Genomic DNA, 18,165 nt, shown 5'->3' with positions numbered 1-18,165 from the left:
CAGGAGCTATACAAATCTTGGACAGGCACGTCCAATAGATATCAACAGACTTCAATAAGACTCTCCAGAAGCTGTGTTTTACTTTTCCAAAACTGTATGTGGAGGACAGTAGACACAGACATGTATGTGTGCTACTTAAAAAAAATAAAAAACACAACAAAAAACCCAAACAAACAAAACCCAAAAATACAAACAAACAAAAAATCCCAATTAAAAAACCCACCACACAACAACAAAAAAAAAAAGCAGCCACCACACTTTTGGAAAAAAGCAGTTCTAAACATGTTAATGTTTTGCTTCCTGCACAGGTGAACATCTAAAGTTTATAAATAATTTTATTTCAGTGGTTATAGCAGGCATTACTCTGGCCACTGTCATGTCAAGTGCCACAACCTGCAAGACAAGCCATGTCCCAGACAAATCAGACACCAGTCTTTCGACAGTAAACACAAAGTGCTTGTGTTAATCAGAACACAAAATTAAATTGGGAGAAAAAGTCAGAAAGAAAAGGAAGCATAAAACACTGACAAGAGGCTCATCACAGTAGTGACTGGCTGTCCCCTACAGCACACTGCAGCCATTTGTCAAAAAAAATTGGGTAAGAACGAACACGAGAAAATGGGATGTCTTGATCAATATTAAGGCATGACTAAAATGCAAGAGAATATTCCATTAAAATTAGAAGCCCGTTTGAATTCGACTCAACTGTTCTGCAAGCCAGAAAATTTACCACCATGCATAAAGTTAGCAAATAATATCACCGGTCCAACACAAGATATCAAGTTGCATATCTAGCATTATAGTAGTCATTTTACGAAGTTGCATTTTATCACTGCCTCACAGCTCTAAATTTCATTCAAATAATTCATAGGTCCATTCACTTCAATTTCTAAAATTACAGTTGGAAAAAGCAGTAGTAGAATCTTTATAAGTAGTCACCTCGGATCTTTTCCTAGTCTTCTAGGCATATACATGCCTGATGAGAGTTCTGTGTCCAGAGCTGAAGGTAGCCCCACAATGAAAATCAAAAATTGATCACTGTACTAGAGACCCTAACAAGGCAGACCACTGCAATTAGATGCATTTTAACATATCTAAACGAAACCCTTACTTCTTATGCTCACACAAGGGAACAGAAAATTTAGTGGTCATCTTATAAAATTTATTTAAAACAATTCAGGGTTCTTTAAAGCTTTAGAGCTTAGGAAAATTCCATCCCATAGATTTCAGCTTCCAGGGAACTCTAAAGTAGTAATCCCTATTACACACTGCATTGCAGTTAAACAGCAGTGATAAAGACTACCCATACAAGAGATAAGCAGTTGCTTGTAACACTAATACTAGAGTTCACTGCTTCATTGTAGAAATCCCCACATCTGGAATTTTGTAGGTATACCACTGAAGTCTGAAGAAAACACTATCTCCATGATCACTTTACCTTGGTTACACAGCTCATTAAGTTCAGGTTTTTGTTTTGGGGGGTGGGGGGGGTGGGGTGTTGGTCAAAAGGAACAATCGATAGGCTATTTCAAGATTCTTTACCAGAAACTGACCTGCTATACATGTACAGAATTACTCAAAGTCACAGCTGATAACCTTCAAATTAAGAAAAGCTGACTCAAAATAATATAAAAAGAAAAAAAAAAAAAAAAAACACAAACCACACAACCACTCTCAAAATCTGGTAGTATACTCTTGTGATTGTAAAAGTACGTTTTCTTTCTGAATTAAGCCAGTTACTATGATCAAGCAATTCTAACTACACAGAAAATATCTTCCCTAATACAGAAATCTCTACGTCAAGTATTATTTCCATCACCAGATCTTTGAAAAATTTCTTCCACAGCTAGTGAGTCTAAGGTAGCACACCAGCCTGAGACACAGTTGCTAAATATCACTTGCATCAAAGCACGTTCGAACCTTCATTAGGTTACACAGCTGCTATTTACATACAGGTTGCATTTTCTTCCCTGGTCGAGCTTCTTCCATGCTGATGTGCAGAAGCGGAGAATGCCCTTGTATGAGACCCTGTAGTGAACCTCCCAAGAGATCAGAGACTGCGCATACATGACGGCTTTAGCTCGCTCTGCTTGACACAGATGTACTCCGGGAAATTGCTCCCCAGCCCTGCAGCCAATCGCTCCCTCGCGAGTCTCTCATCTCCCAGGCCACTGATTACAGCTACCGCAGGGTCGCACGAGAGCGGAACGGGCAAGACAGCGTGCCTTCAATTCCAGCTCAGAGAATACCAAAAAAGGAACTGAAACAGAGTTCCAGACTTAACATTTTCTGCATCAACAGCAGTTAAGACAGCTCCAAGGTTGTATTTTTGCTCTGATCCAAGACTTCATTAGCACTACAAAATGAAAGCACGTTTGTACCTTGGATCCCAGAACAGAACAACCCAGAAGTCAAACATCTGCTAAGTGTGTTTATAGCTGTATTACTGACCTTTCACTGAATACTCATTCCAAAGTAGTTTTTTTACATAAGCCATATATTCTTGTTCAGCAAAATAAACCAGAGCTTACAAAAAAACCCTTGTTTATTTTTTTTTTCCCCCGTTGAAGAGTTAAAAAAAGCCATGCTGTTAGCTGCAATTAATTTCCTGTCTCCTTCCAGAGTAAGATGGCTCTGTTTCAGGTATGATACAAGTAGCTATCCTTTTTTCTTTGTTTAAGCCAACCTTAGAAAAATGCAACCTCCACTCTAGCAAATCAAATTCAGAGCTTCATTTCATTCTTCCCCTCTTCATCACTGACAGACCTTAATCTCCTTGTCCCATCATAGAACGCGTAGGAAAACTGGCTCTTTAAGGCATTACCCATAACTTAACCTTCATAACGTGACACTGCCTTCCTTGTTCTTTTTTCTTCTTTCATTCCTACTTCTTGGATGACGAGAACTCTAGTAATGAAGCTGGACTGTTGCCACCCCAACCAACGAACAACTCGGACAAAACAAAACAAATAACAAACATACTGTTCATACACTTGGGGCAAATACCATCAGTCAAAGAAACATAGTGTGCAACTGTGAAGACTGTATTTATCACCTAGCAGTTCAGAAATCAGAAGACCAGTTCAGTTCCCCTCACTGCCCTTCTCAGTCCAGAAAATTCTCTAACCATAGACTAATAAAAGTATTCTCAGATGGTGATGACAAGAGAGTTTAAAAGCAGTTTGGTTCCACTCTGTAAATAGATGTTCACTCGAACATGTGTGTGAATCTTCACTTCCAAGCTACTGAAGGCCTCTCTGTTGCTGTAAGTAAATGACTGTAAACTAAATGATCCATACAGAAAGAACAAAGTTAAACAAAAATATCAGATACCCTAACTCTTAATGATCTCTTCTCAACTGAGCATCCTAAACCAAACCTACTCTCTTCCGGCAGAGCACAGATTCATACAGTTCTTCAGCTACTCAGATGAAGACTGAAACAGCTATGCTGAATTGTGTTCTGGTGGCTCTCCCACACTTTCATGCAGTCTTCCTTAGCATAAATCCATACTAGAAGTACCTCAATTTCTAAAAGCACAAAAGTTGGTTTGTTTAGTTTGGGGGGGGGGGGGGGGGTGGGGGGGGTGGTCGTGTGTGTGTGAAGGGGGAAGAGGCTGTCTATTCCTCTGGGATAGAATAAGGAAAGGGGCGGGAAGGGGGGCAGGGCTGGGAATCACACCTTTGATCTTTTATTTTTATTAGTTTTAGAAAGAATACTTACTTGGTTTGGAAACTTTAAACAATTAAAAAAACCCCTCCGAAGCCAAATATTGAAATCTCCTTCTAGTCTGTAGTCAACTAATTCCTATAGTTAATAGTCACTCAGTCTTGGAACAAAAAAAAACTCAGAAGCTGTATTCATTTTTTTTAAAAAAAAAAAAAAAGAAAAAGAAGGCAAGCAAGCAAAGAACATGCATATGTAGAGCCAAGCTGAAAAATCCAACATTCTAAAATATAAACAAGCTTTTTTCACAGATGGAAGCTTTTGTCTTTTAAGTCCCAAACCAAAATACTTTGTGCATAAATGTCTGCTCTTACCTAAGAATAAATACCAGGGAAAAGCTTCGCATTAGATGGAGAACACCACAGCAACTTCAAACTGCAACTGTCTCAACATGTTTAACTACAGAAGTATTCTAAAACAAACTGTAGGCAAATATATTCAAAATTATCACATCCTTGAACATGTTCAGTGACAACACTGTGAGAACTTGGAGCAAAACTATTTGTGCTGCAGCAATATTTCAGCCATATGCTTGATGCTGAAAGACAATCTTTATGAAGGAGGACTTTTTTTTTTTAATGAAAAAGAAACATAAGTAGCTATCATGAAGCATACACTTTTTTCCATCAATCTTTCCTTCTTAATTTTCTCTCTTATACCCTCCCGCCCCCCTTCAAGTTCCACTTTCTGAGCTTATCTCCGGCTATAAAAGCACATTTTTGGAAAGACAAGTCCAGGAGAAGTATGTTTCTATTCTCCAGACAGAAAATAAAGTTTTCATTTAAGCTCTTAGCAAAACTTTTAGTCTTTTTACAAGCAATATATAGTCTGTGACTTCCTTGTGAGCAGTACCAGCTTCCATTAAAAATTCCCTCAAAATCAACTAAATTGGACTAATTCTAAAACCTCTGTTAACCATGGGGTGGAATGCAGAAACGTTTACAACAGATTACAAGAGTAATTTTCATGTCATCTGTCATGACTAGTTTCTGGATCAGTTTGTAAAAACAACCCCTATCGCATCTTACAGCAACACTGGCATTAAAACACCAGCAAGCTGCATACATTACTACAGCCACAAGTTCTTTCCCATCATCCAAATTTTGCTCTTAAAATGAGAGAGCAACTATGATCCAAGTCTATCATGAAGTGGCAGTAAACTGCCTTATTGCAGGGTCTGCAGAGTCTTCAGCAGGCTGAGCTGTGCTGAATCTGCCATTCTGAGATGGCAGGACACGAGCACGTTTTTATTTAAAGTAGCTGCAGTGGGCAGGACTGTGCTCTCAGCAGGATTTACTATGTGAGCTCAAGCCCAGCACTATCAGGCCTAGCCAGATAGGAGCACACAGGAACTGAATGCTCGTTTGCTTGCAAAAAGGTCATACTGACATACTCACACATCTAGCCCTGTAAACTGATAGATCAGTATGAGGTTTCTATTGATACTTGAGAATCCTCTTTCAGGGCTTGGAGGAGTGGGGTGTTAGAGCTGCATCCATAACCCAAACTCAACCCTTCCTTATATGAAGTTATAGAGAATGAACACAACAATCTTTTCTAGCATTGCAGCCCAAAATAACCAACCCAGTTCACTGCCACTTTTTTCATGTATCTGAAGGGATAGCATCTATCAAACTCAAAAGCACCTCTCTTTAGAAAAGAATATAAACAAGAAATACCTACCCATGAGACAATAAGACAATACTTCTAAATTAGCTTTTATTTTGGATGGGGTGGGGTGTGGGGGGGGTGGCCCATGTCACAGGGGAGTCAGGAGGGAAAGCAAGGTGCTAAGGGATTGAAATGATGCAGGAGTGAGTTGTATGACACAAATTGTTTAATGTTAGTATGTCAAATACCACTACAGATGGTTTTGTTCTGCTTATTAAATGGGAACCTACTAACTTGTATTAAGAACAGCTTCCTACAAGTTCTCTATTACACATAAATTAAACTATTCCTCTAAGAATGTTATTCCCTTAGCAAGGGAACACAGAAACCTTCATAGGCAGTGGCTCATTGTTTAATGAATTAAAATTATCCATAAAAACCAAGAGTTTGACTGCCTACAAGTATCTACCAGATACAATTTCCACCTAATAGCTAGTTCCCAAGAGGTACATCTGCACAGTACACTTCAGCTTGCCCCAGTTTGTATCAACACGTACACATGAAACTGTTTCCAAAAAAAGAAAAAGAAACAAAAAAAAACAACCAAAAAACCAAAAACACCCAAAAAATATATTCTCTGGTGTATTGCCCCAGTAGTGGACTCTAGGGTTTCTCAGCACATTGCAGGACAACTGTCACAAGCCAATAGGATGCCGAGAGCGAGCATGAGACAGATTGCTAGTTTGAGCCCTCCTTACATTACACAATTACACATCCTGAGAGCCACGTATTTATTCTCTAGAGAGGATACCAATGAAATTTGTGATCTGAATTGGCATCAACAGTGAGATTAGTATGTACTCTATTGTATAGACTACTTCATTAATCACCCTGCAGCCCTGATTTGGATACACTGATGAAGCAGAAAATCAAAAGATGTATGTAAAGTTTTAAAGTACTTATTTCTGGACGCAAACACATCCCTCAGTAGAGATAGATGAAAAAAGTTCACCATGTTCAAACAGAACACTACCAAGAATTTCACTTCAACATGTATGAGCATGTGGTCACCACGAAAAAGGCACTGAACTAGGCTAGGGGGGTTTTGGGTGATTTGATTGGTTGGGGGTATTTTGGGGGTTTGGGGTTGGGGAGGGGGGTGCAAAAGAATGAGGATGCTTTCTAAATTCAAAGCTTCTCGTTTTACAACCACAACATATCCCTCATCACTTGCTTTTACATAAACTCATCTCCAGGCATTTTGGCAGCATTTTTGAGAGATATTCTAATTTTTCTTAATCCAAAATAAGCCTTAGATCACTGTGCAAGTTCACAAGAACTATAAACTGGGGCTGTTTCAACACTATTAATGCCACCTAAGCAAGGCCATATATTTAAATGATCTACAATCACTTGTACAAATATTAAACATTAATTTCCTAGAATAATGGCACGGAAGTGAACAGCTGATAAGTCCAGATACGAAGCAGCGTAATATAGGGCAGATAAAATTATCTGTTTTCTACTGACATTATTTGAGTTACAGGCACACAAAAGCCTTTCCTTGACAGCAGATCATCAGGAGGAAAAAAGAAAAAAAAAAAAAAGAAAGAATAGTCAAATTATCCAATTATTCAGTTAGGACAGACTCTCCAAATACAACCAAACCAAGCTACACCCACAGTTCCTTGACAAGAACACCAAAGAACAGCAGCTAAAAAAAAAAATATACTCTTTTAATGAATGCTATAATTTTTGAATGATTATTCACCTACACATCTTTCTCTTTGTCATGATTTAAACCCAGCTGGCAGCCAAACACCACACAGCTGCTTACCGTCCCCCACCAGGGAGGGATGGGCAAGTAACTGGACAGGTAAAGGGAGACTCATAGGTTGAGATAAAAACAGTTTAATAATTGAAATAGAACAACAATAATAACAGAAAGTACAAATGGGTAATGTACAATGTGACTGCTCACCACACTCTGACTGATACCCAGCCCATTCCCAGCTAGCGATCCTGAAATACCAAGATCTTGCAATTGCAATCCCTGAAGCAAGAGAGAACCCCTTCCTTCGCAGCTGACCTTCCTTTATGTACTGAGCGTGGCATTACATGATATGGAGTATTTCACTGGCCAATTCGGGTCCAGTGCTCTGGCGCTGCTCCCTCCCAGCTTGTGGTACACCTGCGCATGGGCAGGACATGGGAAGTTGGAAAGTCCTTGATTTCTTAGCAACAACTGAAAACATCAGTGTATTATCAACATTCTTCTCACACCAAATCCCATACTGAATCCAAAACACAGCACTACTCCAGCTGCTAAGAAGAAAAATTAACTCTACCCCAGTCGAAACCAGGACAGCATCCACCCCTTATTCCATACCATTTACATTATGCTCAGGTTCCATGCTTCCCAATACATTCTAATTAATCACCATGCCTTTTCCTTGTTTTAGATGTATACACACAGATGTCATTCCCTTAGTCTATGGGCCATCCCTCCAAAATGTATAGCGAGTTCATTTAGTCCATAACTTCAGGTTCCATCTGTCATGACAGTCTTTTAAAGAAGGAGGGGTGATGTGGAGTTGGCTCAGTCGGAGTGGGTGACCTTGATCACAGCAGGGGAATTGCATGTTGTCTCTGCTACACTTGGAGCTCATAGCTGATATATCTAGCGCAGTTCATGCTCACAGTCTGCGGGCTGAAGATGTCAATCTCAAGGAAGCTGCTGGGCACCAATTACTGAAATCAGTCCTGACTCTACCAAAGTTCATATAGTATGTTAATGTGATACCATTAGTATATGTATCAACCATACGATGATGATATGCAGTTAACAGGGTTATTTAGCAATTAACATCATACAGTTCAATTCATCAGCTATTTTCAACTAAATCAAATCCCCTTGAGGCACACATCAAAATTCTCCATCTGTCTGCATTACCTACCAAGTGCACCAGGTCCTTGGGCAAAAGTAATCCCATGCATGGGTTTATACCTTTACCTGATGCAGGAATAACCCAGACTGTCTTCCCCAGCACATTTTTAATGTGCACTACAGGGGCTTTTGCTCCATCTACAGTACATAGAAGGTTTGACTGGGCAGAGCCAGCCTGGTTGGCAGATCCTCTAGTATTGACTAACCAAGTGCCTTTTGCTAAATGCGTGTCCCCGTGTTTCAAAGTTTCACCACTCATTGCTCTCAGTATAGTTTTTAGCAACCCATTGTACCACTCAACCTTCCCAGAAGCTGGTGCACGAGAGGGGATGTGATATAACCACTCAATGCCGTGTTCCAAGCGTCTACAAGATTATTTCAGAAATTAATCCCTTTATCTGACTCAATTCTTTCTGGGGTGCCATTCCACCACAAGACTTGCTTTTCAAGGCCCAGAACAGTGTTTCAGGCAGTGGCATGGGACATGGCATGTCTCCAACCACGCAGCAGCTGCTTCCAGCATTGCGAGCACATAGCATTTGCCATGCTGAGTTTGTGGGAACGTGATATAATCAATCTGCCAGGCCTCCCTATATCTGTATTTTAACCATCATCCTCCATACCAAAGAGTTTTAAGTGCTTGGCTTGCTTGATCACAGCATGTTTCACATTCATGGATAACCTGTGCAGTAGTAACCACCGTCCACCCCTCAGTCATGAGCCCATCTATATGTTACAACCCTTCCCTGATGGGCCCAGCAAGCCACAAATTTTTCACCCTTATGTTGCCAGTCCAGATCCACTTGAGTCACCTTAATTTTAGCAGCCTGATCCACCTGTTCGTTGTTTTGATGTTCTTCAGTGGCCTGACTCTTGGGTACATGAGCATCTACATCACATACTTTCACAACAGGATTCTCTACCCAAGCAGCAGTATCTTGCCATAATTCAGCAGCCCAGACGGGTTTGCCTCTGCGCTGCCAGTTGTTCCGTTTCCACTGCTTTAACCACCCCCACAGCGCATCTGCCACCATCCATGAGTCAGTATAGAGGTAGAGCACTGGACACCTTTCTCGCTCAGCGATATTCAAGGCCAGCTGGATGGCTTTCACCTCTGCGAACTGACTCGATTCACCTTCTCCTTCAGCAGCTTCTGCAACCCATCGTGTGGGGTTCCACACAGCTGCCTTCCACCTTCGATGTTTCCCCCCTACAATGCAACAAGACCCATCAGTAAACAGGGCATATCACTTCTCATTATCCAGTAGTTTATTATATGGTGGGGCCTCTTCAGCACATGTCACCTCTTCCTCTGGTGACATTCCAAAATCTTTGCCTTCTGGCCAATTTGTAATCGCTTCCAGTACTCCCAGGCAGCTGGGGCTCCCTATTCGAGCCCATTGTGTGATGAGTGCAATCCACTTACTCCATATGGCATCAGATGCATGGTGTGTAGAGGGGACCCGCTCTTTGAACATCCAGCCCAGCACCAGCAGTTACAGTGCCAGGAGGAGCTGTGCTTCAGTACCAATTACCTCCAAAGCAGCTCAAACCCCTTCTTATCGTGCCAGTATCTCCTTTTCGGTTGGAGTATAGTGGTCTTCAGATCCTCTATATCCCGGACTCCAAAACCCCAGAGGTCGACCCCGAGTCCCCCCTGATGCTCTCTGCCAGAGACTCCAGGTAGGGCCATTTTCCCCATCTGCAATGTAGAGCACATTTTTAACATCTTGTCCTGCCCGAACCAGCCCAAGGGCTACTGCATGAACTATTTCCATTTAGTTTGTTCAAAGGCTTGTCACTGTTCAGGGCCTCATGTAAAATCATTCTTTTTCCAGGCCACTCAATAGAGAGGGCTTACAATCCGACTGTAATGTGGAATACGCATTCTCCAGAAACCCACAATGCCGAAGAAAGTTTGCGTTTCCTTTTTGCTAGTCAGTGGGGACATAGCTATTATTTTATTAATCACATCCATCAGGATGCGATGACGTCCGTATTGCCATTTTATTTCTAAAAACTGGATCTCTTGTGCAGGTCCCTTGACCTTATTTCGCTCTATGGCAAAACCAGCCCTCAGAAGATTTGGACTATTTTCTCCCCTTTCTCAAAAACTTCTTCTGCTTTATTACCCCATACAATTATGTAAATTGATGTATTGCAGGTGTTCTGGGGCTCCACCCTGTTCTAGTGCAGTCTGGATCTGTCCATGTCAAATGGTGGGGCTGCATTTCCACCCCTCGATTCCAGGTGTATTGGACACCCCTCTAGGTGAAAGCAAATTGTGGCCTGCACTCTGCTGCCAAAGGGATGGAGAAGAACGCATTAGCAGTATCAATCGTGGCGTACGACTTGGCTGCCTTTGACTCCAGTTCGTATGGAAGTTCTAACATGTCTGGCACAGCAGCACTCAGCAGTGGCGTGACTTTATTCAGGCCACGATAGTCTACTGTCAATCTCTACTCTCCATTAGACTTTCGCACTGGCCATACGGGGCTGTTAAAGGGGAGCACGTCTTGCTGATGACTCCTTGGCTCCCTAGTCAACAAATCAGTTTATAGATAGGGATTACAGAGTCTCGGCTGGTGCGATATTGCCGTCAGTGCACTCTTGTAGTATTGATTGGCACCTGCTGTTCTTCAACCCTCAGCAATCCCACAACAGAATGGTCTTCTGAGAGACAGGACAAGGCAGACAGCTGTTTGCTTTCCTGTCTCCAAGGCAGCTATACCAAAAGCCCACTGGTATTGGGTCCTTAAAATACCCTCTCTCCTGAGATAATCTATACAAAGAATGCATGGAGGCTCTGGGCCAGTCACAATGAGGTGCTTTTGCCACTCATTTCCAGTTAGACTCACCTAGGCCTCCAACACAGTCAGCTGCTGAGACCCCACCCCGTCACTCCTGAAAGACAAATGGGTTCTGCCCCTTTAAAATTTGATGGCATTAGGGTGCATTGGGCACCACTGTCCACTAGAGCCTTATATTCCTGGGGGTCAGATGTGACAGGCCATCAAATCCACACAGGCCAATAAACTCAATTGTCCCTGTCCTCCACCTGGCTGGAGGCAGGGCCCCTCTAATGTTGGTCATAGCATCTGCTACCGACAAGTGGGTTAGTGTGGTATGCGCTGGTCTCAGTCTCATCTTGGTTACTCCTCGTGAAAGCAATGTAACATACATGATTAATCTGCAGATAACAGCAGCTGTTTTTAACACAACATACATTCCACAAATTGCATCTCCCAAGTTATGCTGAATAACTTCAAGACATCTGAAATCTGCATTTATCATGAATACCAGTCAGACTATTACCACTGTTACATGCTGAATGTCAACTAGTTACCAGCGTATTAGCAAGCCTCTACCACGACAAATTCACAACTACCAAAAAAATGAGTTCTAGCAATCCACATGTATTTTACTAATAAGGCAGACAGTAACATAAAGCTGCAATTCCCATTTTTGTGCTAGTGCTGGCAGTCATCTGAACCAACAACATATCGGATCAGGGAACCAACCCGGCAATAAAATTACACTGACAGTATTTTGCCACTTCAGCTCTGCCACCCACCACTCATTACCGGTGAGGCGCAGGCAGTGCACAGAGAGGGTGAGACTGGTGAGCCCAGAGTAGGAAGGATAGGACCATGAGGCAACTCTAGCAGAGACTTGACTTGGACTGTAGTGGAGCCACACTTCAATGCTGTGGCTTCATATCTCAGCTTGGGTAAAATTAACAGCTTGGAGAAATGGAGAGATAACCAACCATTCATGCCACTTTCCCTTCTTCTCACAACGTTTTGACTAGACATTACAACATCCTTGCCTTACATTAGATCTGATGCTTTCCTGATCACAGAGCATAACTCAGTTTACATTCATTTTCAGAAAACTAACAAGATTTGCTTTGGTTTGATGGCTGTTTTTTCAGGTTTTTGCTTGGTTTTTGCCACCTTCACAAGCTGAATCAGCTTACAGGAAAGGAAAAAGGACAAAGCAGGAATGACACCTCTCCTTCAGAGACCAGGATCTAATTAGCCCAGCTCAGCCTCAGCATGAAGCCCTATCTTAACACATGTACTTTCTTGCCAAAATTACTTCCATTTTTCTCCTGAAATTCTAAAGCACAGCAGAATATCTTAAAAGTCTGAAATAACCTTTATAAGGGAAGATGTTGCTAGACAAAAAATTGTCAGAAATTTAAACTTCTAGGAGCCAGCCTAAGATCCTTCGGAAGGATCACTGAATGGACATTTAAAAGGGGATCCACTTCTCTTTCGTAATTTAAAGCTATACAGCTGAGCCCCTTTTGTTTCTGTTTAAAGAGAGAAAGCAGACAATTTTCTGATGTACTAAGAAATGTAATGTTTTTGGTGTGTCTGACTAGGAGCTCTAGAAGTCAGTTTAAAAGTAAGGCGCTGATTCTGACACAACAGATTCATATATGCCATTGTACATGGTATGTATTTTACAGGAAAGTTCAGCTGACAAAACACAAGGGGGAAGATCTGACAGATCTAAAAATTAGCAAAAAAATAAAATCTGACTCTTTTGTAGCTACTCCATCCTTTGTCTCAAGAACAACTACTGGAAGATTTTTCTTTTTTAGTACTTTATTACAATTTTTCTTTTTGTGAATAACCACATAAAAAACAATCTACTTGACAGTACTTCTAAGAAAGATGCAGGCATTTCTCTTGTGAAGAGGAAAAACTAATGCTGTAGGACTCTTACTTTGTAAGCTTACAACTTGAGGGGCTATTTAGTGAAAAAAATTGAACGCATCCAACAGGCAGCAGGCAAATTAGATACTCTTGATTTGTTGACTTGTATAACAAACACTTAGAATTCTCTGCTTTAGAGAGCATTAACATTTCAGTTTGCATGCAAGTTCTAACCAGTCAACAACTACTAAAAAGGGTGTTCTCTGTTCTAGACAACAGCAACTGCACCTGGCAGCCAAAGGAATTTTCTACAAACATGAGATAAGGGAAAATAGAGAAAGCAAAATAAAAAAAGTTACCTGACATTTCTAGAGATTTAGAAACCAAGTCTCCAGAACAAGTATGTCTTTCTGATACTATCAAACCTGTAGAGAAGCCATCTACACACAATCCAAGACTTGCTTTTACTCTGACATATAAAATAGGAACAACTACAGCTTACAGCCCTGGGGACATGTTACTATATCAAACAAATTTCTGCAATCAGGTATCTTAATCACATACACATTAATATAACTACATGTTTAACTGGGTTTTTCTGGGGGAAAGAACTTCTTCACTGGAAGGCTTTTAGCAACCAAACCAAGCTTTTATCATTTCATGATTCCAAACAACTGTTTTCCACCTCAGACTGATACAGGAGAGAACGTAAAAATATGGATTACAAGATACAGGAGAAACAGTTAAGAGCAGTAAAATTGAACCTCTCCCACCTACAGCCAAAAGCAACATGTAAAGAAATATTCAAATAGGAAGAATTTGAATATACTTGTCCTCTAGGTAACTCCCCATGTTTGTAATGATAAAGTTCTCATTTGCCTAGATTGTATATGTGTTATAAGCATACTCATCCTTTTTTACCAGTGTTACTTCACTTAAGTCAGGGCACACACAAAGAAATTACCCTATCCACCAAAATACTTGCTATTATTCTCACATTTCTTCACAGGACTGACTCTACAGAAAAAAATCAACTGCCTGTAAACCAGGCTGGAAAAGTGGCACTGAACAGCATACTGTAAAAATCTCCTACATAGAGAACAAACAGAATCAAACTGGCTTATACTGCACATTAACCTTAAACAAATGAGATCATATCTGAATGATAATAAGGCACTAAACTTTGGTAGAAAATGGTACCTTTTTATTGAAATCTGAATAAAAATTTATATTTGGGGCGAAAAGAATAATTTATATTTCTGAGCTTTTGACTACATGTAATTAATTTAAATAAAAGTAATCATTTCATATCTGATTTTAACAACCTCTTACAGACCTCCTCAAAAACTGAGGTTTCCAAAAGGATCAATCTTGAAAATTTGAATGGGTTTTCATTTCTGGTTATCAAAATCAACACTAGCAGAAGCATTACTTAAAAAAAAAAATATATATATATATAGTAGAATACTTCAAAGCGTATGACAAATAAATGGATATTTTGAAATATCTATAACTAGGTCAACTGTCTACTAAAAGCTATTTATGTTGTCTGAGGTCTCTGTGCATTGACAGGGCTCAAAAAAAGGATAAGGTACCTTTTTCTCACTGGGACAGAACAACTGTACTAAAAGGAAGCTCTCCTATTAAAGACAGACTGAACTGTAGTTCAGTTCAGAATTAAAACATTCATACCACGACACTAGGGGGAACCTGAGAGCAGTCCACTTCAAAAAATCACTTGTACACGCTGATGCTGCTATAAACCCCAAATTTTCCCTCATGGACAAGTTGTGAATGAGTGAAGATAACTTACTTTTTTCAGACCACTGAGGTCGTAATGATTAAACACTTGAAATTTAGTCATACGGGCTATGTAATTGGGAAAAGCATGCAATTCCGATAACCTCAGAAAGGAAGCTATTGTACAATAATACAGAGCACAATCATCATGCTTTCTATTCTTGTGGTTCTTCCAGCTCTTCCTACTGAAGAAAATTATCAAGCTACATACTCAAATACCAATCTGTTAAAGTAGTATGTTAAACAAAAAGCAATTGAAAAGACTGCAATGCATGTTTACACTTACTGTTTAGGAAATTAAATAATGGAAGCAGTCTAAAGAAAAGTTTATTCTATGTATTTGAAGCTTGTTTCCACTTTTGACTAACTCCATAACGTAACTGGATTTTTGGTAACATGTAATGTTATTAGCAACTTATACCCATTCATAAACATGTGTGCTCTCCTAAACAGTCTCATCATGAACACATTCCACAACAGGGGAACTGTACCACCATACCAGACTTTGGGAACCATCAGCAGGCTTCACTTCTACTCTAGGTCTTAATTTGAATTACAAGATAAACCCATATCTCTAAAAGCTCTAAAAGAATTAAGTAGCATCGGAGACAACGATAGGCATGCAGGTTTGAAAGATGTCATTAGCAGCATTCATAGTCTAACACTTTATAAGAAGACTGATGGAGGAAGAGGGAAGCGGAAGAGAGAGTTCACCTATGGTTTCTTGAAACTCGCCCCTTTTATTTTTCTTTAAATAGTCATTCCCCTATTTTAATAGCTCTATGTACTTATTGACAGCTTTAAAGCAGTATTATATTCCATAGCTAAGCTTTCTAGGTGTTGACAACTAACTTGACTCAAGTCTTTTTTACTAATGTTATCAATAGAACTGTCAAATAATGCATATTAATGGCAAGCACAAACATTTACAGTTGGACTCAATGATCTTAAAGGTCTTTTCCAACCTAAATGATTCTGTGAGTCTAATGGAGACACATCAGTGCTTACACTGCTGAATATCCTTAACATTTTACATTAATTCTGAAGCAATGACTCAAATACAATTTTTCAAGCACTATTCGCTTCACCAAGATTTTACGAACAAAAAGCAGTAGAGACACAACTTAAAAGAACCCCGTCTGCTTAAGTTGCTTCTGTTGGAAATTTATGAAGCTACAGAGGAAAATTCTATCTGTTCTAACTCATGAAGCCCCTGGAGGAGCTACTGTTCATACAGGTTAATACCAATACATGATCTAAGAAGCCGTGAACATAGCTCTCCCATGCTATACCGCCTTGACAGTCAGGGACCACTTCTTTACAAACACATTATAAGCAGTCCTTGAATTACAGGCTCTCTCTCTATTATAGTAACAAACAGACTCAAAAAAAAAAAAATCCAACAACCTCACCAGTAAGCATTTAAAATCAGAAACCACATTCAGCCCTCAGCTGCAAGGGAAGACAAATTGCCCTGTGCTCAATCCTAGACTTCTCTGTTGTGCTATAGTCGTATGCTGGGTGGCACTTTCTATGACAAAAAGACTTGTTTGCTGCTTAAGTGAGGTCTAGAATAGCATGACAGGACCACATCCAATTATTTATTTCATTACATCTAGTCTCTGAGCAACTTTGATATAAACCATTATTCCCATTAATAAAGACCTCTGTCAACTACTTGCTACAAGTAAATTTAACACATTAACTTACATAATCAGCAGAGGATACTTAAAGACCAGCTTTCTCATCTGTGAAGAGTTCCATGATCAACTCTATCAAGAGCTTTGCTCCCTTAAACACTACATGACCTCATTTAGATTCTTTTGTTGCACTTCCAACAAAGAGTTAGTTTTTAGGTTTGGATTTTCTATGACTTGGATTGATCTAGGATTATTGACCTATCAGACAGAATCTGAAGCATGTAACCTGTTTCAAAACTTGTCCACACTAGTGATGCAAAATTAGGACATCACTGCTGACGACTGTCTCAAAGTATGATCGCTGTGTATATCAAAGAGAAAACAGGATTATTTTTATAAATTCTTCAATTTGTGGTACTTCTAACAAAGCTGCTTTCTTGAGACCTAAGGGGTTCAGAAGCACTTTCTTCAGTAATACAAATAGGACAAGGCAGAGAGAATAAAACTTCAAAAAAACAGTGTCACATCCTGGACATCATTTACGGGTCAGTTTTCATTACTACCTGCCTAGAATTAATATACTGGAAACCTGCTGTGAGTCTCTGCCTAACTATTGAAGAGAAGCCACACTTTAAAGTTACATTCATCAAAAGGAACAAGGAACACACTTCACTTAGAACTTAGCAATTCATGCAAAGTTGAGATATACTAGCACAATAACATGAGGAAAGGTGACATCACACTACTTTGAAACAACTCAGTATTTAGTTATATACAAAGCAGCACATGAAACACAGAAGTATTGTAGAGTTGCAAATGCTCTCTTTCACACTTTAACAAAGGGGCACTTGTCTAGAGTCACCAAGAGAAACTTCTCTCCAATGCTGCAGTACAATCTTTGCAGGTATGTGGAGAAAGCACACCAATTTTTCAGAGTCGCAAAACACGTTTTTTATAGGAGACATCCCATGGGAATCTTTCTACATCACAGAAATACAGACTCTGCTCACACTTAACAGAGCACAGTCCAATTCCTTTGAGGACATCTATCAACAGATGAGGTTAAGGATAAGAGTCAGGCAAAGCTCCTTCTAACAAAGCAAAGCATTGGATACTTTACAACAAAAAGTTGGAAACCAAAATAAAAGGGGAAAGGGGAGAACAGCAGCCTTGTGAAGGCATATCTAAAACTCACCTCTGTTGCTGTTACAGATGAACTTCCCACGGAATTCTTGAGAATTACCTTGGCCACAGGGCCTAGAGGACACCACCAAGCTCCTCTTTGCCCCACATCACTTCTCACAAGCAGCCACTTTTTTGATCATTATCTTAATGATTCCTATATAAACAAGAGGAGGTTGAAAGCAGCTACCAGATTATTCTTCTCTTTTCCATGCTACACTTCACTTCAGGAATACTAGTGGACTTAAAATATGTTTATCAATTATCTGTTATTAGACTTGCACAACACAAAGTTATTTTGATATACAGGTCTACAAGAGACCAGATCTCAAATTTAAGATTATGTCCATCCTTTACTTTCCTGCAACAATACACACCTTCTTCCATTCAGATTTAGTACATCTTAAAGATGAATACACACATACACATGAACAATCCATTCACCAATAAAGAGCCATTGCTCAGGTACCGTTAGATTGTACAGCATATTGTATCCGTTTATGGAATTTGGCTTTTTTTTAGTAACCCTTAAGACAGGAGGGGAAATTTTCTTCTGTCTTTGCCCAAGAGCCTGTTTTACACCATGAGACAA

General features: G+C 39.9%; 1 protein-coding gene across 2 annotated transcripts in view; it reads right to left on the bottom strand.

The window, feature by feature from the left end:
• Window positions 1-18,165, bottom strand: part of SLC4A7 (solute carrier family 4 member 7) — a 102,839-nt gene that overhangs the window by 70,891 nt on the left and 13,783 nt on the right. The window contains exon 1 of one of the 2 annotated variants that reach the window (XM_074860923.1): window positions 1,954-2,075. The exons of the other annotated variant lie outside the window; for it this stretch is intronic. Coding sequence (XP_074717024.1) covers window positions 1,954-1,989 — 36 coding nt within the window. The 5' untranslated portion in view covers window positions 1,990-2,075. Of the gene's footprint in view, window positions 1-1,953; window positions 2,076-18,165 lie in introns of those variants that run through there. 2 annotated transcript variants of the gene reach the window in all.

The sequence above is a fragment of the Strix uralensis genome, chromosome 1 (assembly GCF_047716275.1).
Source record: "Strix uralensis isolate ZFMK-TIS-50842 chromosome 1, bStrUra1, whole genome shotgun sequence".
Lineage (NCBI taxonomy): Eukaryota > Metazoa > Chordata > Aves > Strigiformes > Strigidae > Strix > Strix uralensis.
This window is presented reverse-complemented; position numbering and strand designations above follow the sequence as displayed.